This window comes from Leucopleurus acutus (genome assembly GCF_964270905.1).
Source record: "Leucopleurus acutus genome assembly, chromosome: 19".
Classification (NCBI taxonomy): Eukaryota; Metazoa; Chordata; class Mammalia; order Artiodactyla; family Delphinidae; genus Leucopleurus; species Leucopleurus acutus.
In genome coordinates this window covers 58,527,371-58,543,404 of record NC_139161.1, presented here as the reverse complement: position 1 = coordinate 58,543,404, position 16,034 = coordinate 58,527,371, and the positions used below count along the sequence as shown (strand labels likewise).

The following is a 16,034-nucleotide window of genomic DNA, read 5'->3' as shown; positions in this document are numbered from 1 at the left end:
TTTTGTTCCCAAGTCTTCAGTTTAGGCTTGACTTGCTTTGCTGCACCATGTCTGGGGCCTGGAGCAGTTGGGGGCTGGCCAGCCTCTCTCCAGACAGCCTCTGCCCTTGGCTGGGGTGGGCTTCCGCATACCGGGGGCCTCGGGGCTCCCAGAGATGGTGTTCCGAGTCCCGGGTAGAAGCTTAAGGCTCCTTGTGCCCCAGCCTTGAGGGTCCCACGGGTCACTCCTCCACACTCACGTAAACTATTAAGGCCAAACCAGATTTCAGGAGGAGGAGGGGGTACACTCAGCCCCTCCCGTGGAAGATTTCGGAGACTGTAGCCTCCTTTAATCTATCACAAGGGGAAAAAAATTACGGTCACTAGACTGTCTTTCTAGCAAGTTCTTAATTCCATTTTCCTTCACTCATCTACAGCCAAGTCTGTATTCTCCTTCCTCAAAATTTTGGGGGGGGGAAGAAAAAAGAGGGCATAACCCAAGGAACTATTCAGTATAGAAACATACAATTATTAGGACTCAGATTCATTCATCACCTTGGAATCTACATTGGCTTATTCTGTCTGTATTTGATGCCATTAATATTTTTAATAATGTGTATTATTTTTCCTAATTGTAAAAGTAGCACATAGTCATTGTAGAAAAAAAACAGGAAACACATACAAGAGGAAGATGAAGAATTAGGTTGAATGTCAGCTCAATTTGGTTCCTGTTTCTGCTTTATTGAAATCGTTTTGGCGTCTGAATCTGTGCATTTGTAATTCTCTGTCTCTCCCAGATTTCCTCAACTAAGTCAATGATGATGTAGAAGAATACAGGAACAACCCTCTAGACTAACGTTTATCCAATAATTCATGAAAAATACCAAGTATCTAGAAGTTACTGCATATGGCAAACATTTCAAAAACCAGAACGTCGGAGTTTTCCCACGAGCTTCATTGGAACGTATACAGATTAGAAAACTGAGTTACAGATTTTTTATGAAGTTTTTCAAAAGAAAAGTTTACTTAGCTTAATTGGTAGACAACCTAGGGTATTGCCAGTTCCCCATTCCGAGTAATGATGCTGCAGTAAACATTCTTGTAGGTATGTCTTTGGGCAGATAGATGCATGACTCTTTCTTCTAGAAAAGTTGCCTAGAAGTGAAATTGCTTGATCAAATCATATTTTCATGAAAAAAAAAAAAGCTTCCGGTTGCCTTCCTAAAAGCCTGTACCAATTTGTGTTCCTATCAGCCAATATAAGAATACCTATTTCCCCGTATCTTCATTACCTCTGTGAATTTACCATCTATTTCATTTCTGCCAATTGGTTGAGTGAAACATTTCACTACTTTTATTTTCTGGTGAGGCTGAACACCTCTTCTTATGTTTCTGACTGTTTGTTTTTCCTCCTTGGCACCTCACCAGTTCATTCCTCTGCCAGTGTTTGCTTGAGCTGTTTCTCTCTTTCTCATGGTTTAAAGGAATAGATGCTGGATATTAGTCATTTGCTGTATGTATGCATCTATCTTATTTTTAATGTTTGTCATACAGAAACTTAATTTTATGTAGTCGGTTCTCTCAGTTCTTCTATGCTCGTTGCATCTTGTGCCTTGGATGGCTTTCTTTCCCCAAGATGATAAATCCGTTCATCTATATTCTAATAATGTTTGATGTTGACTTATAAATTTAGCTATCTGATAAGACATACTTATCTCCAGGCAGCTAATCTCCGAGAGAAGGGAAACTTGCGAGGTGACCCCATGGTCACAGCTCTCTGCTGGGGAACAGTTTCCATCATGGTGCAGAGCTGGCGTGTTTTGGGGGAGTGGGAGGCAGTGATCAGAGTGGGCACCCAAAACAGTGACATTCAGCAAGTATGGGGCCTCAGAAAGGAAGAATCTGCAGAGAGGGGCCCCTGTGGTCCACAGGCGGGTCTCCATGGCTCCATGGCTGAGGACTGTGCTGGCCACGTGTGGGTCCAGGCCACTCGGGGTTCACCGGGTAGCCCGAGGCTGGACCGGCTCCTGGAATGGGATGGATGCAGACACGTATCCAGACAGGGAGTGAGGCCGGGTCACGTGCAGGGGAGGGCGTGCAGGCCGCCTTTGTGGTGATTTCACCCGCCACCTGCCACCCGCCCCCCATGTGTGCACGTGCTCTGTACTGTTTCTCACCAAATCTTCAAAGGAAGCTTGGGTCTCCCCGGGACTCCTTCCTAGACAAGCTGAACCTTGCTGAGGAATGGGCTGATTTTATCCTCCATGAGCTATAAATTGTTACATCCCCCCCCCCGCAAAAAAAAAACCCAGTCTGATTCTACAGCTGTGACAATAAGACGTCTCCAAAAAAGGTCCAGGAGGTTCCAGAGAGGGGATGCTAAGGCCTCCCTGTGCCCAGGACAGCTGGTCCCTACAGCAGGGGACAGATGGCATTTTCTAATCAGTCTCCTGTCTTCTTCCCAGAACCTTCATTTTTTTTTTCTTTTTAACTTTTTAAGAACTCGTGCATTTAGTGCACACAGGGTCGACCCGCTCGTAGAAATCTAGCGGAAGAGCCTAGAGAGACCCTGAGAGAAGATGAAGACGGGGTGGGAGCACAGCCATATCCTCGGTGGGGTTGAGGGGACCCACCCGTGCAGGCTCGGCAGAGTGGTTCCTGTTTTTACCAGATGTTGGTGTTTCCAGGCAACAGAAGCAAATGAGATGGACCTTCCAGAAGCAAAAGCTGTGGCGTGTTGGGTTTTGCTCTGCTCCGTCCGTCTGCGTTAAGAGCGCTGCCTCTCCACTCGCCCTTCTGGAGCTTGTCTACAATCTCAGCCACTCTGATTATTTTCTTGGATGTTCACTAAAGTCAGTTTAGCTTCCCTTGTGCCCTTCAGTGTTTCCATGTTTCTCAAATGACTTTTGCTGTCCTGAGGACAGAATTCTCTTATCTTACGAAATTTTCTTCTAAGTGCTCCTAGAAACTTAACCTATTTTGGAGATGCTCAGAATGTTACCTTTTTTATATCTGAGCCTTCCTTTCCCCAGAATTTTCTCTCACTGAGAAATATCTCTGAGGTATTTATATCCCAGAGAAAGTTAAAGATAATTTACAGTGAGTAATCACCCTTGGGAAAATAATCAGCAAGTTTCTTTTGGTTGTCGCTCTGCTGTTTCCCGCCAGTAAATCTTATAGTACCTAAACTGCAAAATGTTGGCATTCTTTTTAATAGCCACAGTTCAGCCCCTTAAGAAGATCAGGGTCCCAGTTTCTTTCCTTTTTCCTTCCTAATCCATCCCCCTCCCCCCTCCCCGTCCTCCGCTCCCTCCCCCTCCTCCCTCCCTTCCTTTCTGTTTTATTGATGTAGGTTTTATTGTACATACACACGTACAGCTCAGTGAATTTTCACAAAGTGCATGTAGCCCACGTCACGAGCGTCCAGCTCACGACACACAGCATTGCCCCCACCCAGAATCCCCTTCGTGCTCCCTTCCAGTTACCGACTTCCAGTCAAGGATAGCAGTTATCGCAGTCAATGTTACTCAGGAATAAGTAACAAGGCATTGAGGATTGAGGATCCTCAAGATCCTCAATTGAGGATCTATCTTGTAGAATGCCTTGTTGGCCGTTTTCCTTTTTTCTCTAAGTTATTCTTTTGATGAAGCCCTAAGATTCAGCTGAATGGGCATTAGGAAGAGGAAGACATCATATTAGCACTCACAGGGTGTTTGTGTTCTTGTCTTTGGTCAGTGCATCTATGAGCATTGAGGACTGTTGCCCGCAAGCTCGGCAGGCCTCACCCCTCACCAAGGCTGAGCCGACCTTGATCATCCCCAACTGAAAAGAAGGCTTTTCATCCTGTCCAGGGGTGGGGCCTGGAGTCAGTAGTCACCTTGTTCCTTGGCCCAGGAAACTGTCCTCTCTGCCCTTAGCCGGCACCCTGGTCCCATACACGAGTACCTCCTGCTGTGTTTCCTTGACCTCTCTGGTCACGGCAGTGGGGCTGGGCCCACAGCCCCTGCCCAGCTACCCTGGATGCCTTTCTTGTCCAGGGAAACTGGCCACCCAGAGATAGGTGGTCCCTGTGCTGCCACCGGCACCCCCACGCTGTCCACGCGGTCCAGTCTGCAGGGCCCCCGGTAAGGCCGTGCCGTCCCCAGGAAGCACTGGCTCCCTGCTCGGCTAGGCCATCGCCCTGCGTCCTCAGCATCCCCTGCGCCCCCTCGGTCTGCTGACCAGAGACCCTCAGAGCACTCAGGTCAGTGATCTGAAGACGGGTGCACAGGTGAATGGGGATTCAAGTGAGAGAGACCCGGTAGGGCACACATCAGCTCACCCCTTTCCTGTGATGCACGTGAAAAACACGGCCGTTATCAAATTGTGTCACCCCACAGCTAACCCCTCACTCACCCAAATATACCTTGGGGGGCGGTAAGGAAGCACATGGGGTGGTGATATAGCAACAGGGCGACCGCTGAGGCCTGATGCCTCCGCGCGCTGGCCCTCACCTTCTGACCACACGTGTTTAGCTGTCCCGCCAGCTGTGCTGAGGTGGGAATTGTTGTTACTCTTGTTGTTCACATAGAACCATGGACAGTTTCAGATGACCTTCAGGGAACTAGAGCTGGGTTGTTCCACCCAGAGATAAAAGTAAGGTTTTTTTGATAACATCATGTTCTTGGAATGAACGTAATGTGACGAATCGTAGCCTGATGCCGTCTGTCTCTGCCAGAGTCAGAACTGTTCAAAGTCCGAAACCTGGGAAACAGTTGACATGAAAGAGAAGCCCTTCCTGACCCAGATGTTGGATTTGCTGAGCTGACCGGATTTGGAATTTCCATTATTCCTTTTTTTAAAAGCTAGGACACTGCCTCCTTTGTCTGGGACAGTGTTGGGTGGTCCCGCTGCTGAAACGTGAGGGTCTGCGTGTGTCTCAACAATCCCCGATGGCCTGCGAGGGGCTGTCCATCCGGAAGTGACCCGGCCATCTGCGCTGTCCTGAGGGCATGAGTCGTTTTGATTGACTTTTCAACCCTGGCTTTGGTCGCACCAGATTTTCGTCTCAACCTGCTCAATAAACGAGGACATTTGCACTTCAGATCAAAAGCTGCTCCTGAGTGGTGTTCAGTGAACTAAAACAGAGGGTGCCGTCCTGGTTTTGTGAGGTGGATGGCATTGTCATCCCTCTGGGTCCCTTTGGGCTCTCCAAACGCCAGTGAAGATTGTGCAGATGGGGGGAAATGATGCTTTCTGTCATAGATGGCATGAGAGAGAAGTGTAGAAAGTGTTTTCACGTTTTAGGAAAAGAAAGATCTGCCAAGTGTCAGACGCTTTCAATGTAAAGTGAATTTACACAGGAAGCAAGTCAGGGAGGGAGGGAGAGAGAAAAGAAAGGGAAAAGGAGGAAGGAGACACAGCAAGAGGACACGTGCCCTGCAGCCGCGCGGGCGGGAGCCGGCCCGCGGCTCTGGTACACCGGCAGCATTTCTTTTCGCTTCAGCCCTCTCACCTGTCAAATGGTCACCACACCGCTTACCGTGCATGGTGGTTCTGGGAGCTAAATGAGAAAATACACAGCGACAGGCACCTTGTAGACACTCAGCAAACGTTTCTGCCCTACCGCCCCCTTAAGTCTGGACCGCGGAGCATTTGGAAACACCGCCCCTCACGGCGGTGCCCGGTTTCCCTGCAGCTGGCCCGGCCCAGCCTGGCTTCCCCTTCCCAGGGTCTGATGGCCCAGTGTCTGCTTTGAAAGCTGGGAGTGAACTGGATGGACCGTGGCCCCGCCCAGCTCTTCCCTCTTCAGAAGGTATAAAATCAAAGCACTTCCCATGTCTAGAGCAGCCCCCAGCCCCTTTGGCTTTTGAAGCCAAAGATGCAGATGAGCCACTTGTCAGGGGTCCCGGCTTTGGGTCCAGCCTGAGAACAGACGGGCCCCTCCCAGCGGGGGTTCTCAGACGTTTATGTCACACTGGTACCTGGCAGCTTGTGTGTTTGGTTGTGCTCTGGGCCACGTCCCTTCGCGGGGAGTGGGAGTGTGCTTGCAGACCAGACCCGGAGCAGGACACACAGCTGAAGGCGGTGCTCCCGAGGGACGTCCTGGGGTCCCGGGACCACCCTGGACTGCAGTTGGAGGTGGGAAAAGACTTGTTAGAGAGGCCAGATGTGGGCCCTGGGTCCCTGGCGTGTCCTGGTTCAGGTAAAGCTGCATGTGTGGCGGCAACACTACCTCCTCCACCGAAAGCACCCAGGACAGGCCTGCGCTCGGGGCCCCCTGGGGTGTGCCCTCCTGCAGGCGCTTCCACGGCCTCTCCCAGGCTGTGTCAACACATTCAGGCAGCCGCTGTGTAGATCAGCCTAAGCTGTGAGGGGTCGGTGGGCGTGGGAACCTGGCATTTCATTTGGGATGAGCCTGTGAACTTGGGAAGGAAACCAGCCCTGTTAGGATGAGCTCGGTCAGGGAGAAAGAGGCAGATGGGTGTGAGGGTCTAAGAGGTGGAGGTAGCCTGGAGCTACCAGGGGTCCTGCCTGGGAACCGTCATCTCCGTGGGCTGCCTGTCAAGTTGGATGTTGGCTTCCTTATCACTGTTTGCCAGGCAGCTCCTGGGGCTCCCGCCTGTCCTGAAGGAGGAGCTCCTTTCTCCCCCCCTGAGATGCCCCCAAGTTGTAGGGAGAAGAGGGTAGTGGCAGGAATAAGCCATGTGGGTTTTTAAGGTCTTCTTGTGGTCTCCCTGTTGTTAATTGGGGTCATAGGTAATGATGGTGGTGGTGATGGTGATGATTCTTCTTTGGCCACATAAGGCTGGGAGGTGCTGGGATGTGCAAAGCTGACTAGGTAGGTTAATTTGAGAGTAAGATGTCAGAGCCTTTGACATACCAGAGGGTGGGCAGAAGTTCCCTACTGTTTTGAGATGTAGAGAAGAAACTTACGGTCACCAAGAGGGGAAGGTGGGATGGGGTGAATTGGGAGATTGGGATTGACATATATACACTACTATGTATAAAATAGATAACTAATGAGAACCTACTGTATAGCACAGGAAACTCTACTCAGTGCTCTCTGGTGACCTAAATGGGAAGGAAATCTTTAAAAAATATGGATATATGTATATATATAACTGATTCACTTTGCTGCACATCAGAAACTGACACAATATTGTAAAGCAACTATACTCCAATAAAAATTAATAATAAAAAAAAGAAGTTCCCTACTGTTTTGAGCTCCAAAGGCTTTTCTCGTGCCTTTTTTTTTTTTGGCCATGCTGCATAGCTTGCAGGATCTTAGTTCCCTGTTACCCCTGTGGTGGAAGCATGGAATCTTAACCACTGGACCGTCAGAGAAGTCCCTTGTGCTTTTCTGTGAATGGATTTGGGCAACACCAGGCCACCATTCCTGGTACCAAAATTAAAGGTACTGCCAGCAGATTGGGTAGTGTCTGATCTTGTCTTACTGCAAACCCAGAGGTGGATACGCACATGGATCCTAGCACAGTCCCGTTCATAGTCTGTGACTTGGCACGGTTTGGTGATAAATGCTGCTTTTCCCCCACAGAACATCGATATCACCAATTTCAGCAGCAGCTGGAGTGATGGCTTGGCCTTGTGTGCTCTCCTGCACACCTACCTGCCTGCTCACATCCCATACCAGGAGCTGAACAGTCAGGAGAAGGTAAGTCCCCCCCCCCTCCCTGGTCACCCCTGTTACCCTCCAGAACACACAAGGGGAACTCCTCATACTTTCAATACATCCCAACCGGGGTGAGGTTTGTGGACTTGAGGTGGTAATTGGGGTATTGATTCCAGCACAGGTAACTACGGAGGACAGGTCTACACTGCAGAACCCCGCCCCTGGTAAATGTTCTCAGTTTCCTTTGTTACCTAGAAAAACACAGTGGAGCCCAGTTGACTGTGGCTGCTGAGAAGTTCCTGTCACCCGGTTTTCAAAGAAAGCCCTGATGGACTCTCACCTTCATGATTTCAAGACCTTGGCCAGCATTTTCAAAATCTTTCAAAATCCAAAGAACCAGAAAGCACCACTAAAAAGAGTTCCCTGCTCAAATAAGCTTGGGAAGCTGTGTATTTGATCACACTTTTGGAGATTCACAGCACTCGTCAAGACTTCAAGAAGTCCTTTGTTAAAGAAACCTGTGTGACTCTGTTTAGCCCAACCTGTATCAGAGCCACAGAACCTTTTTAACTTTTAATATAATCACCCGTAACAGGAATCAGCGGGCTTCTCCTGTTGGGGGCCAGTGGTAGGCTTTGTGGATCTGTGTTCTCTGTCACAGCTACTCAGCTCTACCACTGTGGCTCCCAAGCGGCCACAGATGTTTGTAAACAAATGGGCGTGCTGTGTTCCAGTAAAACTTTATTTACAAAAACGAGCTGAGGGCCAGGATTGGCCTGCAGGCTGTGGTTTGCCAAATCCTGACCTAGAACATCCTAAAAATCACATTCCACAGAGTGTACTTTGGGAAACGCTGTCCCGGGCGCCCTGTGCTCATTCACTCAACAAGCATTTCTTGCCAGGCGTCAGTCACAGTAATAAGGGCAGCAGTGAGCACGTAGACAGGTTCTTTGTCCTCAGCAGGTGGACGTTCAGTAAACAAGTGAGTAAACCTGTAACAAGCAACACTGTAAATAAACAAAATGTGGAAGAACATGAGAGAAACACGAGGCTGTAGGGTGAACAAGGGGACCTAACTTCCTTCCACCAGGAAGGCTGGGAAGGTCTCCGAGGAGGCGGAATTCCAGCTGAAAAGCTGACATGAAGGAACCAGTGACACAAAGCGGGGGAGCTTTCCAGAGCCAGGGAGCACAGCCGAGGGGATGCCCGGTGCTTGCAGCCAGGGTTGCAGGGGACAGGGAAGGCGGCCTGCCATGCCGCCTGGCTTCCACAACAGCTGGCAGACGGCATTGGACAGTGACAGACGACGATTCCTGTTCTGAAAAGATCTCTCTGTGAAAAAGTGAACTGTCACGGGGACAAGAATGAAAGAGAGGCTGCAGTTGGGAGGTTGTAGGCATTGTGGTGAGAGCTCACTTCCCTGTTCACCCGTTAGTGGAGGCCAGTAGCAGCATCGTGGGTGGGAAGGCGGAGGAAGATTCGAGATACATCTGAGACGCAGAACCAGCTGGACACGGTGACTAAGTGGCTGTGGGGAGAAGAGAAAGTCGGAGGCGACCCAGGTGTCTGGCTGGCAGGACAGTTTGCTGAGGGGGAAGGAACAGAAATGTTTGAAAGCTCTGTTTTTGACTTTCTCACACTAGGATGTAAATAAAGTCCAAATGGTCCTGGCACTGATGGCGATGATAACTGAACAAAGTGATTTAATTGTTTAGTGTGTATCAGTCAGGGTTCTCCAGAGAAACAGAACTACTAGGATTTGGGTGTGTATGTGCGTAAACACACAGATATATATACACACATACAGAGAGAGAGAGAGGGAGAGAGATGTTTATTTTAAGCAGTTGGCCCATGCAGTTGTGGAGGCTGACAAATCCAGAGTTTGCAGGGCGGGCTGGCAATCTGGAGACACAAAGTGTTGGTGTTATAGGTGGAGTCTAAACGCCGTCTGTCAGCAGAATTCCCTCTTCTTGGTGGGAGATCAGTCTTTTTTCCATTCAGGCCTTCAGCTGATTGGGTGAGGCCCACCCACGTTATGGCGGGTCGTCTGCTTTCCTCAAAGCCCACCCACTTAAATGTTAATCTCGTCTTAAACATACCGTCACAGAAATACCTAGAATAATTTTTAGTCAAATATCTAGGTACCAAGGCCTAGCAAAGTCAACACGTAAGATTGACCATCACAGAAGTATTAAAGTTTCAGGGCATAAATTAAAATTTATGCTTTGTAATCTGTAAAGCAGGCTGGACAGGATTATTAAACATTGTGGGGGGGAAATGGTCCATTTTGAATCATGTTACATCTGAGATGTCTGTGAAGTATGCAGGTAGCAATGGCAGAGGCAACTGGATAGCAAACCCAGGGTTCAGAGGGCAGGTCAGAGCTGGAAATAGAGATTTGGGGCCCCAGGAAATGGACCAGCTGTGTCTAATTGAGCTTAAATGATGGAAATGTGATACATGCATGCTGTCCCGTGCGGTAGCCACTCGCCCCATGGGCTGCTGATGGGAAGTGTCTCGTGTGACTGGAAAACTGAATGTTTAATTTTAATTACTTTTAATTAAATAGCCACATGTCATGAGTGACATGAACCTGAACAGGGCAGGTATAGGTGGTATTAAAGCCGTGAGCGTGGAGGTCACCTGGGCCCCAGGCACTAAGGAAAGGCCCTCCCCTGTGGCTCCTCTGCTCTCAGCATCTCACTTCTGACACCTCTGTGAACAGCTGTGGGGGGCCCACACCAGGTGATTCTGCACCCCCTGCTGTGTGGCCTGCAGTTTAACTCAGTTCTGACACTGTCCACAGTTTAACTCAGTTCTGACACTGTCCACTTGCAGACGGCGTCAGGTCCCACAGGTTAAGGGCTCAGTCCTCCACAACTGCCCACCCCCTTCAGACACCTGTCACAAGTCCAGGTTGTCACCTGTGTTTCCAACCGACCGGCTGTAGATCAGAGGTTCCCAGGACCCCCTCCTCGGGTTCAGTTAATTTGCTAGAGCAGCTCAGAGAACTCAGGAAAACAGCTGACTTACGAGGTTACTGGTTTGTTACAAAGGATATTAAAGGGTACGGATGAGCAGCCAGATGAGGAGATGCGTAGAGCGAGGTCCGGGAGGGTCCCGAGCACAGGAGCCTCTGTGCCCTGGAGTTTGGGGCGTGCCACCCTCCCACACATCGATGCGTTCACTCACGCAGAAGCTTTCTGAACCCCGTCCTTTGGGTTTTCGTGGTGGCTTCATTATTAGAGGCATGATTGGTTAAATCATTGTCCTTTGGTGATTGATTCAACCTCCAGTCCCTCTCCCGCCCCTGCAGGTCAGGGCGTGGGACAGAAAGTTCCAACCCTCTAATCCCGTGGTTGGTTCCCCTGGCAACCAGCCCCATCCTTCAGTCATCCAGGGGTTTAAAAAAAATTGCCTCATTAACATAAACGCTGGTGTTGTTGGAAGGGGTTTGTTATGAGTAACAAAAGACACCTGTTTCGGGCTTCCCTTGTGGCACAGTGGTTAAGAATCCGCCTGCCAATGCAGGGGACACGGGTTTGAGCCCTGGTCCGGGAAGATCCCACCTGCCACAGAGCAACTAAGCCCGTGCGCCACAACTACTGAGCCTGTGCTCTAGAGCCCACGAGCCACAACTGCTGAGCCCGCGAGCCACAGCTACTGAAGCCCGCGTGCCTAGAGCCCGTGCTCCGCAACAAGAGAAGCCACCGCAATGAGAAGCCCGCGCACCACAACGAAGAGTAGCCCCCGCGCACCGCTACTAGAGAAAGGCCGCGTGCAGCAACGAAGACCCAATGCAGCCAAAAAACAAAAGACACCTGTTTCACCTTTATTGCTCTGAAGCTGTTTCTGGAACCGAGGACAGAAACCAAATATTGTAACAAAAGATGCCCCCGTGGCTCCTACATAGAAAATTACAAAGGTTTTAGGAGCTCTGTGCCAGGAACCAGGACAGAGCAAAGGTGCATTTCTTATTATAAATCACAGCTTCACAGAGGCACAGGGAGAAGACCAAGGAACAAGCTTTGAGGACTCCACACCTGTCAGGACAGAGGAGGGTGTCGCCACGGAAGGACCAGAAGGTACCGCCACGGAGGAGACCAGCGGGGGCACGTGGAGTGCCGGGGTCCACGCAGCCCGGGCATTGCTGACAAAAAAAGTAATCAGCTGATCTAACGAAGAGATAGAAAATTTTCTTGGAGCCAAGTTGAGGATTATAACCCGGGAACAGCTTCTGAGAAAGCTCCAAGAACTGTCCCACCCTTTAGAGGTCAAAGCAGTTACATAGGCTTTTGAGACAGAGGGCTGTGCATTAAATGGTTAACATGATCCAGGTCTGCTGCGGGTCATGGGTCATGACGGCCCCTGGCAAGACTAAGAAGGAAGGCTGTCTTCTAGGGAGTGTCTCGCTGGTGCTGGGAGAATGGTGCTCCTTGCGGTTGAGCAGGCATTCCTGCCGATGGGGAGGTCTGCTCTCAGAAACAGTGTGTCAACACAGGCAGATCAAATCATTACAGTTTAAAACTGAGCATGTGTGTGAGACTCAGCCTGGGAGTATCTTGCTGGTGGAGAGAGGGGGATTCAGGCAGGGAAGCCTTCCTAGAAGGGGCCTATTCGAAGTTGGGCTTCAAAGGGGACGAACTAATTTGAACAAAAAGTATGCCTTTGACATCATCAGGACGCGTGGAGTCCAGCCCTCACCCGGAGCCTGAATCTGGGGAGCTCTCAGTGCTGGGCGCTTCTCGGGTGTTTTGCTGAGCAACATACACCCAAAAGGGCACCAAGAGAGGCCGGTAATATTTGTAAAAACCCATTAAAATCAGAATTTAAAAACTGTATGATCTAGCTCTCGACAGCCCAGAACGTTCATAAGTCATGAGCTGTTCCTCCTTCCTCAGTGGAAGTGTGACATCGGTACTAGGTAGGGAATTTCTGATAACATTAACAAGGATGTCTCCTGAGACGGTAAAGAGATTTACAAACACGGGATGTGAGTTACAGTCAGTGGAAAGCTTGGTGTTTCTTCAGTAATAAGCCTATTCCTCTGTCCTCCTGTGAAACTCCCGCTGAGGTCCCCAGATTCAGGTGATAGGATGGACCGTCTTTATGTTGGTGTCTGAAACGAAGTACTGATGTGAGGAGGAAATTCTGGGCTGGGGCTCCTCAGTCCCATCAGTTTCAGGCGAGATCCCCACTGCAGGGCCAGCTGGCAGCAGAGTCCCCATGGCTGGGGGCTTCCACTGTCCAGGGGCTGGAAGGTCCTGGCCGGGCACACTCTCTGCGTCTGTCTCCCCTCTGGCCTCCCCACAGTGGCCGTGACGGTGTTCTAATGAGAGAGTTAGGATCGAGATGCTTCATCACTAATGTCCTGCTGCCACCAAAACCAATAAAAGTCATTTTCATGCCCCGGAAACCACCTCTCCCTGTAATGGTCCATGTCATACCATATGCAACTTCAGAGTGTTTTCCGACAAGTTTTCGACTATTTCTTCTTTGTTCAATTTCTGCTTAGAAAACACTAGCAGTTTCATTAGAATCAGGATAAAGGGTCTTGGGGGGCGGGGGGGGGGGAATTCTGTATAAAACCTGAGGTTTAGAAATGCCTTTTCCTTAGACCTTACTGGTAATCAAAGAATACAAATTAAAACAAAATATTATTCTTAGCCTGTCACATTTGGCAGAGACTTTTGAAAATCGTAACATTCTGTGCAAGTAAAGGTGGGAGAAAAGGGGCCCTTAAACGCTGTTGCTGGAACTGAAAACTGTGTTAACATTTACAAAGCTGTTGGGCATTGCATACCAAAAACCGTAAAAGAATGTTTGTATCTTAATGTCTGGAGTAATGGGAGCCTAAAAACCATCGGCTTACAGACCCCTAAAGTTTCCGCTCAGTCCATCCCCATTAATTACCTTTAATATGGAGGAAGGGGGCCGGCGGCTTGGGCAAGATGACCACACGTCAACGGCTTTCCAAGGCCCCGACCACAGACCAGAAGAAAAGTTTTTTGCCGTGTTCTAGTGTTTCCCGTGACCTGGTACCTAGTACAGAGAGTTTGCCTCAGTATCCAGCGGACCCCTTAATCTTCAGGCACCAGATGTGCCGGAAAGGACGGAAAGGGGAAGTGGGGAGATGTATAAAATTCTGTAGAAAATCTAAATGCATAAAATTACAAAATTCTGCTGAGCAACAGAAAACGTGAATATATAGGGAAACATTCGTCTCTCAGTTAGACTGACTTTACCAATTTCATTAAAGTTTCATATAATCTGAATGACTTCAAATGAATTACGGGAGGAGGTGTGACCAAATGATTCTTAAGTTCATCCAGGTGAAGAAGCATCAGAGAACAGCCAGAAAGGGTCTCAAAACAGGAACAACAAACGAGGGCTAAGTGATGTGGAGCCTCTAAAGTCCTAGGGGAAATTATTTTCAACCTAGAGTTCTGTATCCAGCCAGATTATTAACCAAGTGAGGTGGCAGAAAAGAGAACATTTCGTATATGAATGCATCCAGAAAGTGTATCTCTCCCACAGCCTTTCTTTAAGAGGGAAACTAAGAATGTGCTTTAGTAGAATGTGGTTCTCAGGGGAATTCCCTAGCGGTCCAGTGGTTAGGACTCTGAGCTTTCACTGCGGAGGGTGTGGGTTCAATCCCTGCTCGGAGAACTAATATCCCGCAAGCTGCAGGGTGCAGCCATAGATAGATAGATAGATAGATAAAAAAATTTTTTAAAAAGAACAGGGGTTTTATCCAAAAACTGACATGAGGTTTGTGGACAAAAAGTGTCGCCTGCCATATCAGTAAACAAAGGACGTTGCGGCCATCAAGCCCTCAGCCACTGCCCCCGCCCCGACCATGTAACCTGCGAGGATCCAGGATGGAGGAAAAAAGCAGGATACGGGCCCTAGATAGTAAAGGTGCATTTCAGAGAAACGATTTCAGTGAGCCCAGACTCTTGCATCTTCCCATGCATAGAAAAGTGCTAAACTCACTAGCTTGAGAAGTTTGTTTTGTTCCTTAATTAGCAGAAATCTTTTGATATTCAACTACCTGGTTTGTTTTTGCAAAATTCCTATGTATTCTGGCTTCTCCCTGACCTATTCGGAACAATGCCTTCAGAGCTATCTGAGAGCCTGTCTCCCAGGCTTAAGTCCTCAGTATGTCCACCAAATAAAACATAATTCTCCACTTTTAGGTTGTGCTTTTTTTTTTTTTTTTTTTTTTTTTTTTTGGGTCAGTCGACAGGTTCTGGAGGACTCCAGGGCTGAAGGGTTTCATAGAATAATGATACGATTAAGAGCTTGGGGGTCTAATAAAGGGGGGCAATGAGAGAACAGAACATATTAGAACAGAAAGTCAGTTTGGTACAAAGAGAATATCATGGATTGTAAGCCATAGTCAGAAAGATAAGAAACCAGAAGATGAGAGGAGGCACCGTTCTTCTCCCAGCAAGAAAAATCCCAACAAGCAGAACTGAAAACAAACGGACTTGAGGACAGTCAAGGTCCAGGTCTACAGCACACTGAAACGTGGTGTGGATTTGAGCCGTTGGTCGAGTTACAAAGAAGAAAATCATTTGGAAGAAATGTTCTGAGGGGCACAGCATCACGACTGTGGAACTGGGGAGACGAATCTGATCTCAGCTGCTGTGTAAACACCGCTTACTGTGTTCAGCCTTCAGAGTCGTTCTGTTAAGAGGGTGCTGAACACTTAAGTGTGGTTGAAGGAAAGGAAGCAAATTCTGTCAGCTTTTAACAGTTTAAAACTTGACAAGGTGGATGCAAGGCAAGGGGACGTCTTCCTTATCATCCAAAGTGGAGTCGGGAACTGCTGTCTGCAATTGATGGGACGAGAAATGGAGGCTTAAGGAAAATGGTCCAAGTCACAGACATAACTAACACAGGCACAAACGTGAGCTATGTGAGTATAATGCAGGGAGGAGAGAGGCACCTAAGTCCTCATTATCTTGGGAAGAAGTTAGAAGGCAATGCCTCTGTTTCGGAAATCAAGCAATGGTGGTGTGAGCAGTTACAGAGATATGGAGGAGATCACCAGAATTAAAGAGAGAAACAAAAAGGTCTTCTCCCGAGGACCAGGATTGAGGGAAGCAACAGTTTTTCATATGACTATGTTTAACGATGTGCACATATTCCTTTGATAATTTTTTTGGTGTAACACCATGATTAAACAACTTGATACCCAACATAATGACAAAGCAAAAAAATAAATAAATAACCGAATTAACAAAAATGTATCTTTGATGGTCAGGAATCAATCAATAATGTCATTTTTAGTGACAACGGTAACCTGTTAATCTTTTTTTCCCCGTGAACTAAGATCATTGGTTGCATACTTGACTTCAAAACTTAAGTGTTTTATAAACAGTAGGTAATCTTTATAGGAATGTCAGTTGGTGTTTTTTCCTAGCAAAAACTATATA

At 48.4% G+C, this 16,034-nt stretch overlaps 1 protein-coding gene across 7 annotated transcripts in view; it reads left to right on the top strand.

The window, feature by feature from the left end:
- Positions 1 to 16,034, top strand: part of SPECC1 (sperm antigen with calponin homology and coiled-coil domains 1) — a gene marked incomplete at both ends in the record, with an annotated part of 176,713 nt that overhangs the window by 152,437 nt on the left and 8,242 nt on the right. For 6 of the 7 annotated variants that reach the window (XM_082861466.1, XM_082861465.1, XM_082861464.1 and 3 more), the window contains one exon: positions 7,516 to 7,632. The exons of the other annotated variant lie outside the window; for it this stretch is intronic. In XM_082861466.1, coding sequence (XP_082717592.1) covers positions 7,516 to 7,632 — 117 coding nt within the window. The remainder of the gene's footprint in view (positions 1 to 7,515; positions 7,633 to 16,034) is intronic. 7 annotated transcript variants of the gene reach the window in all.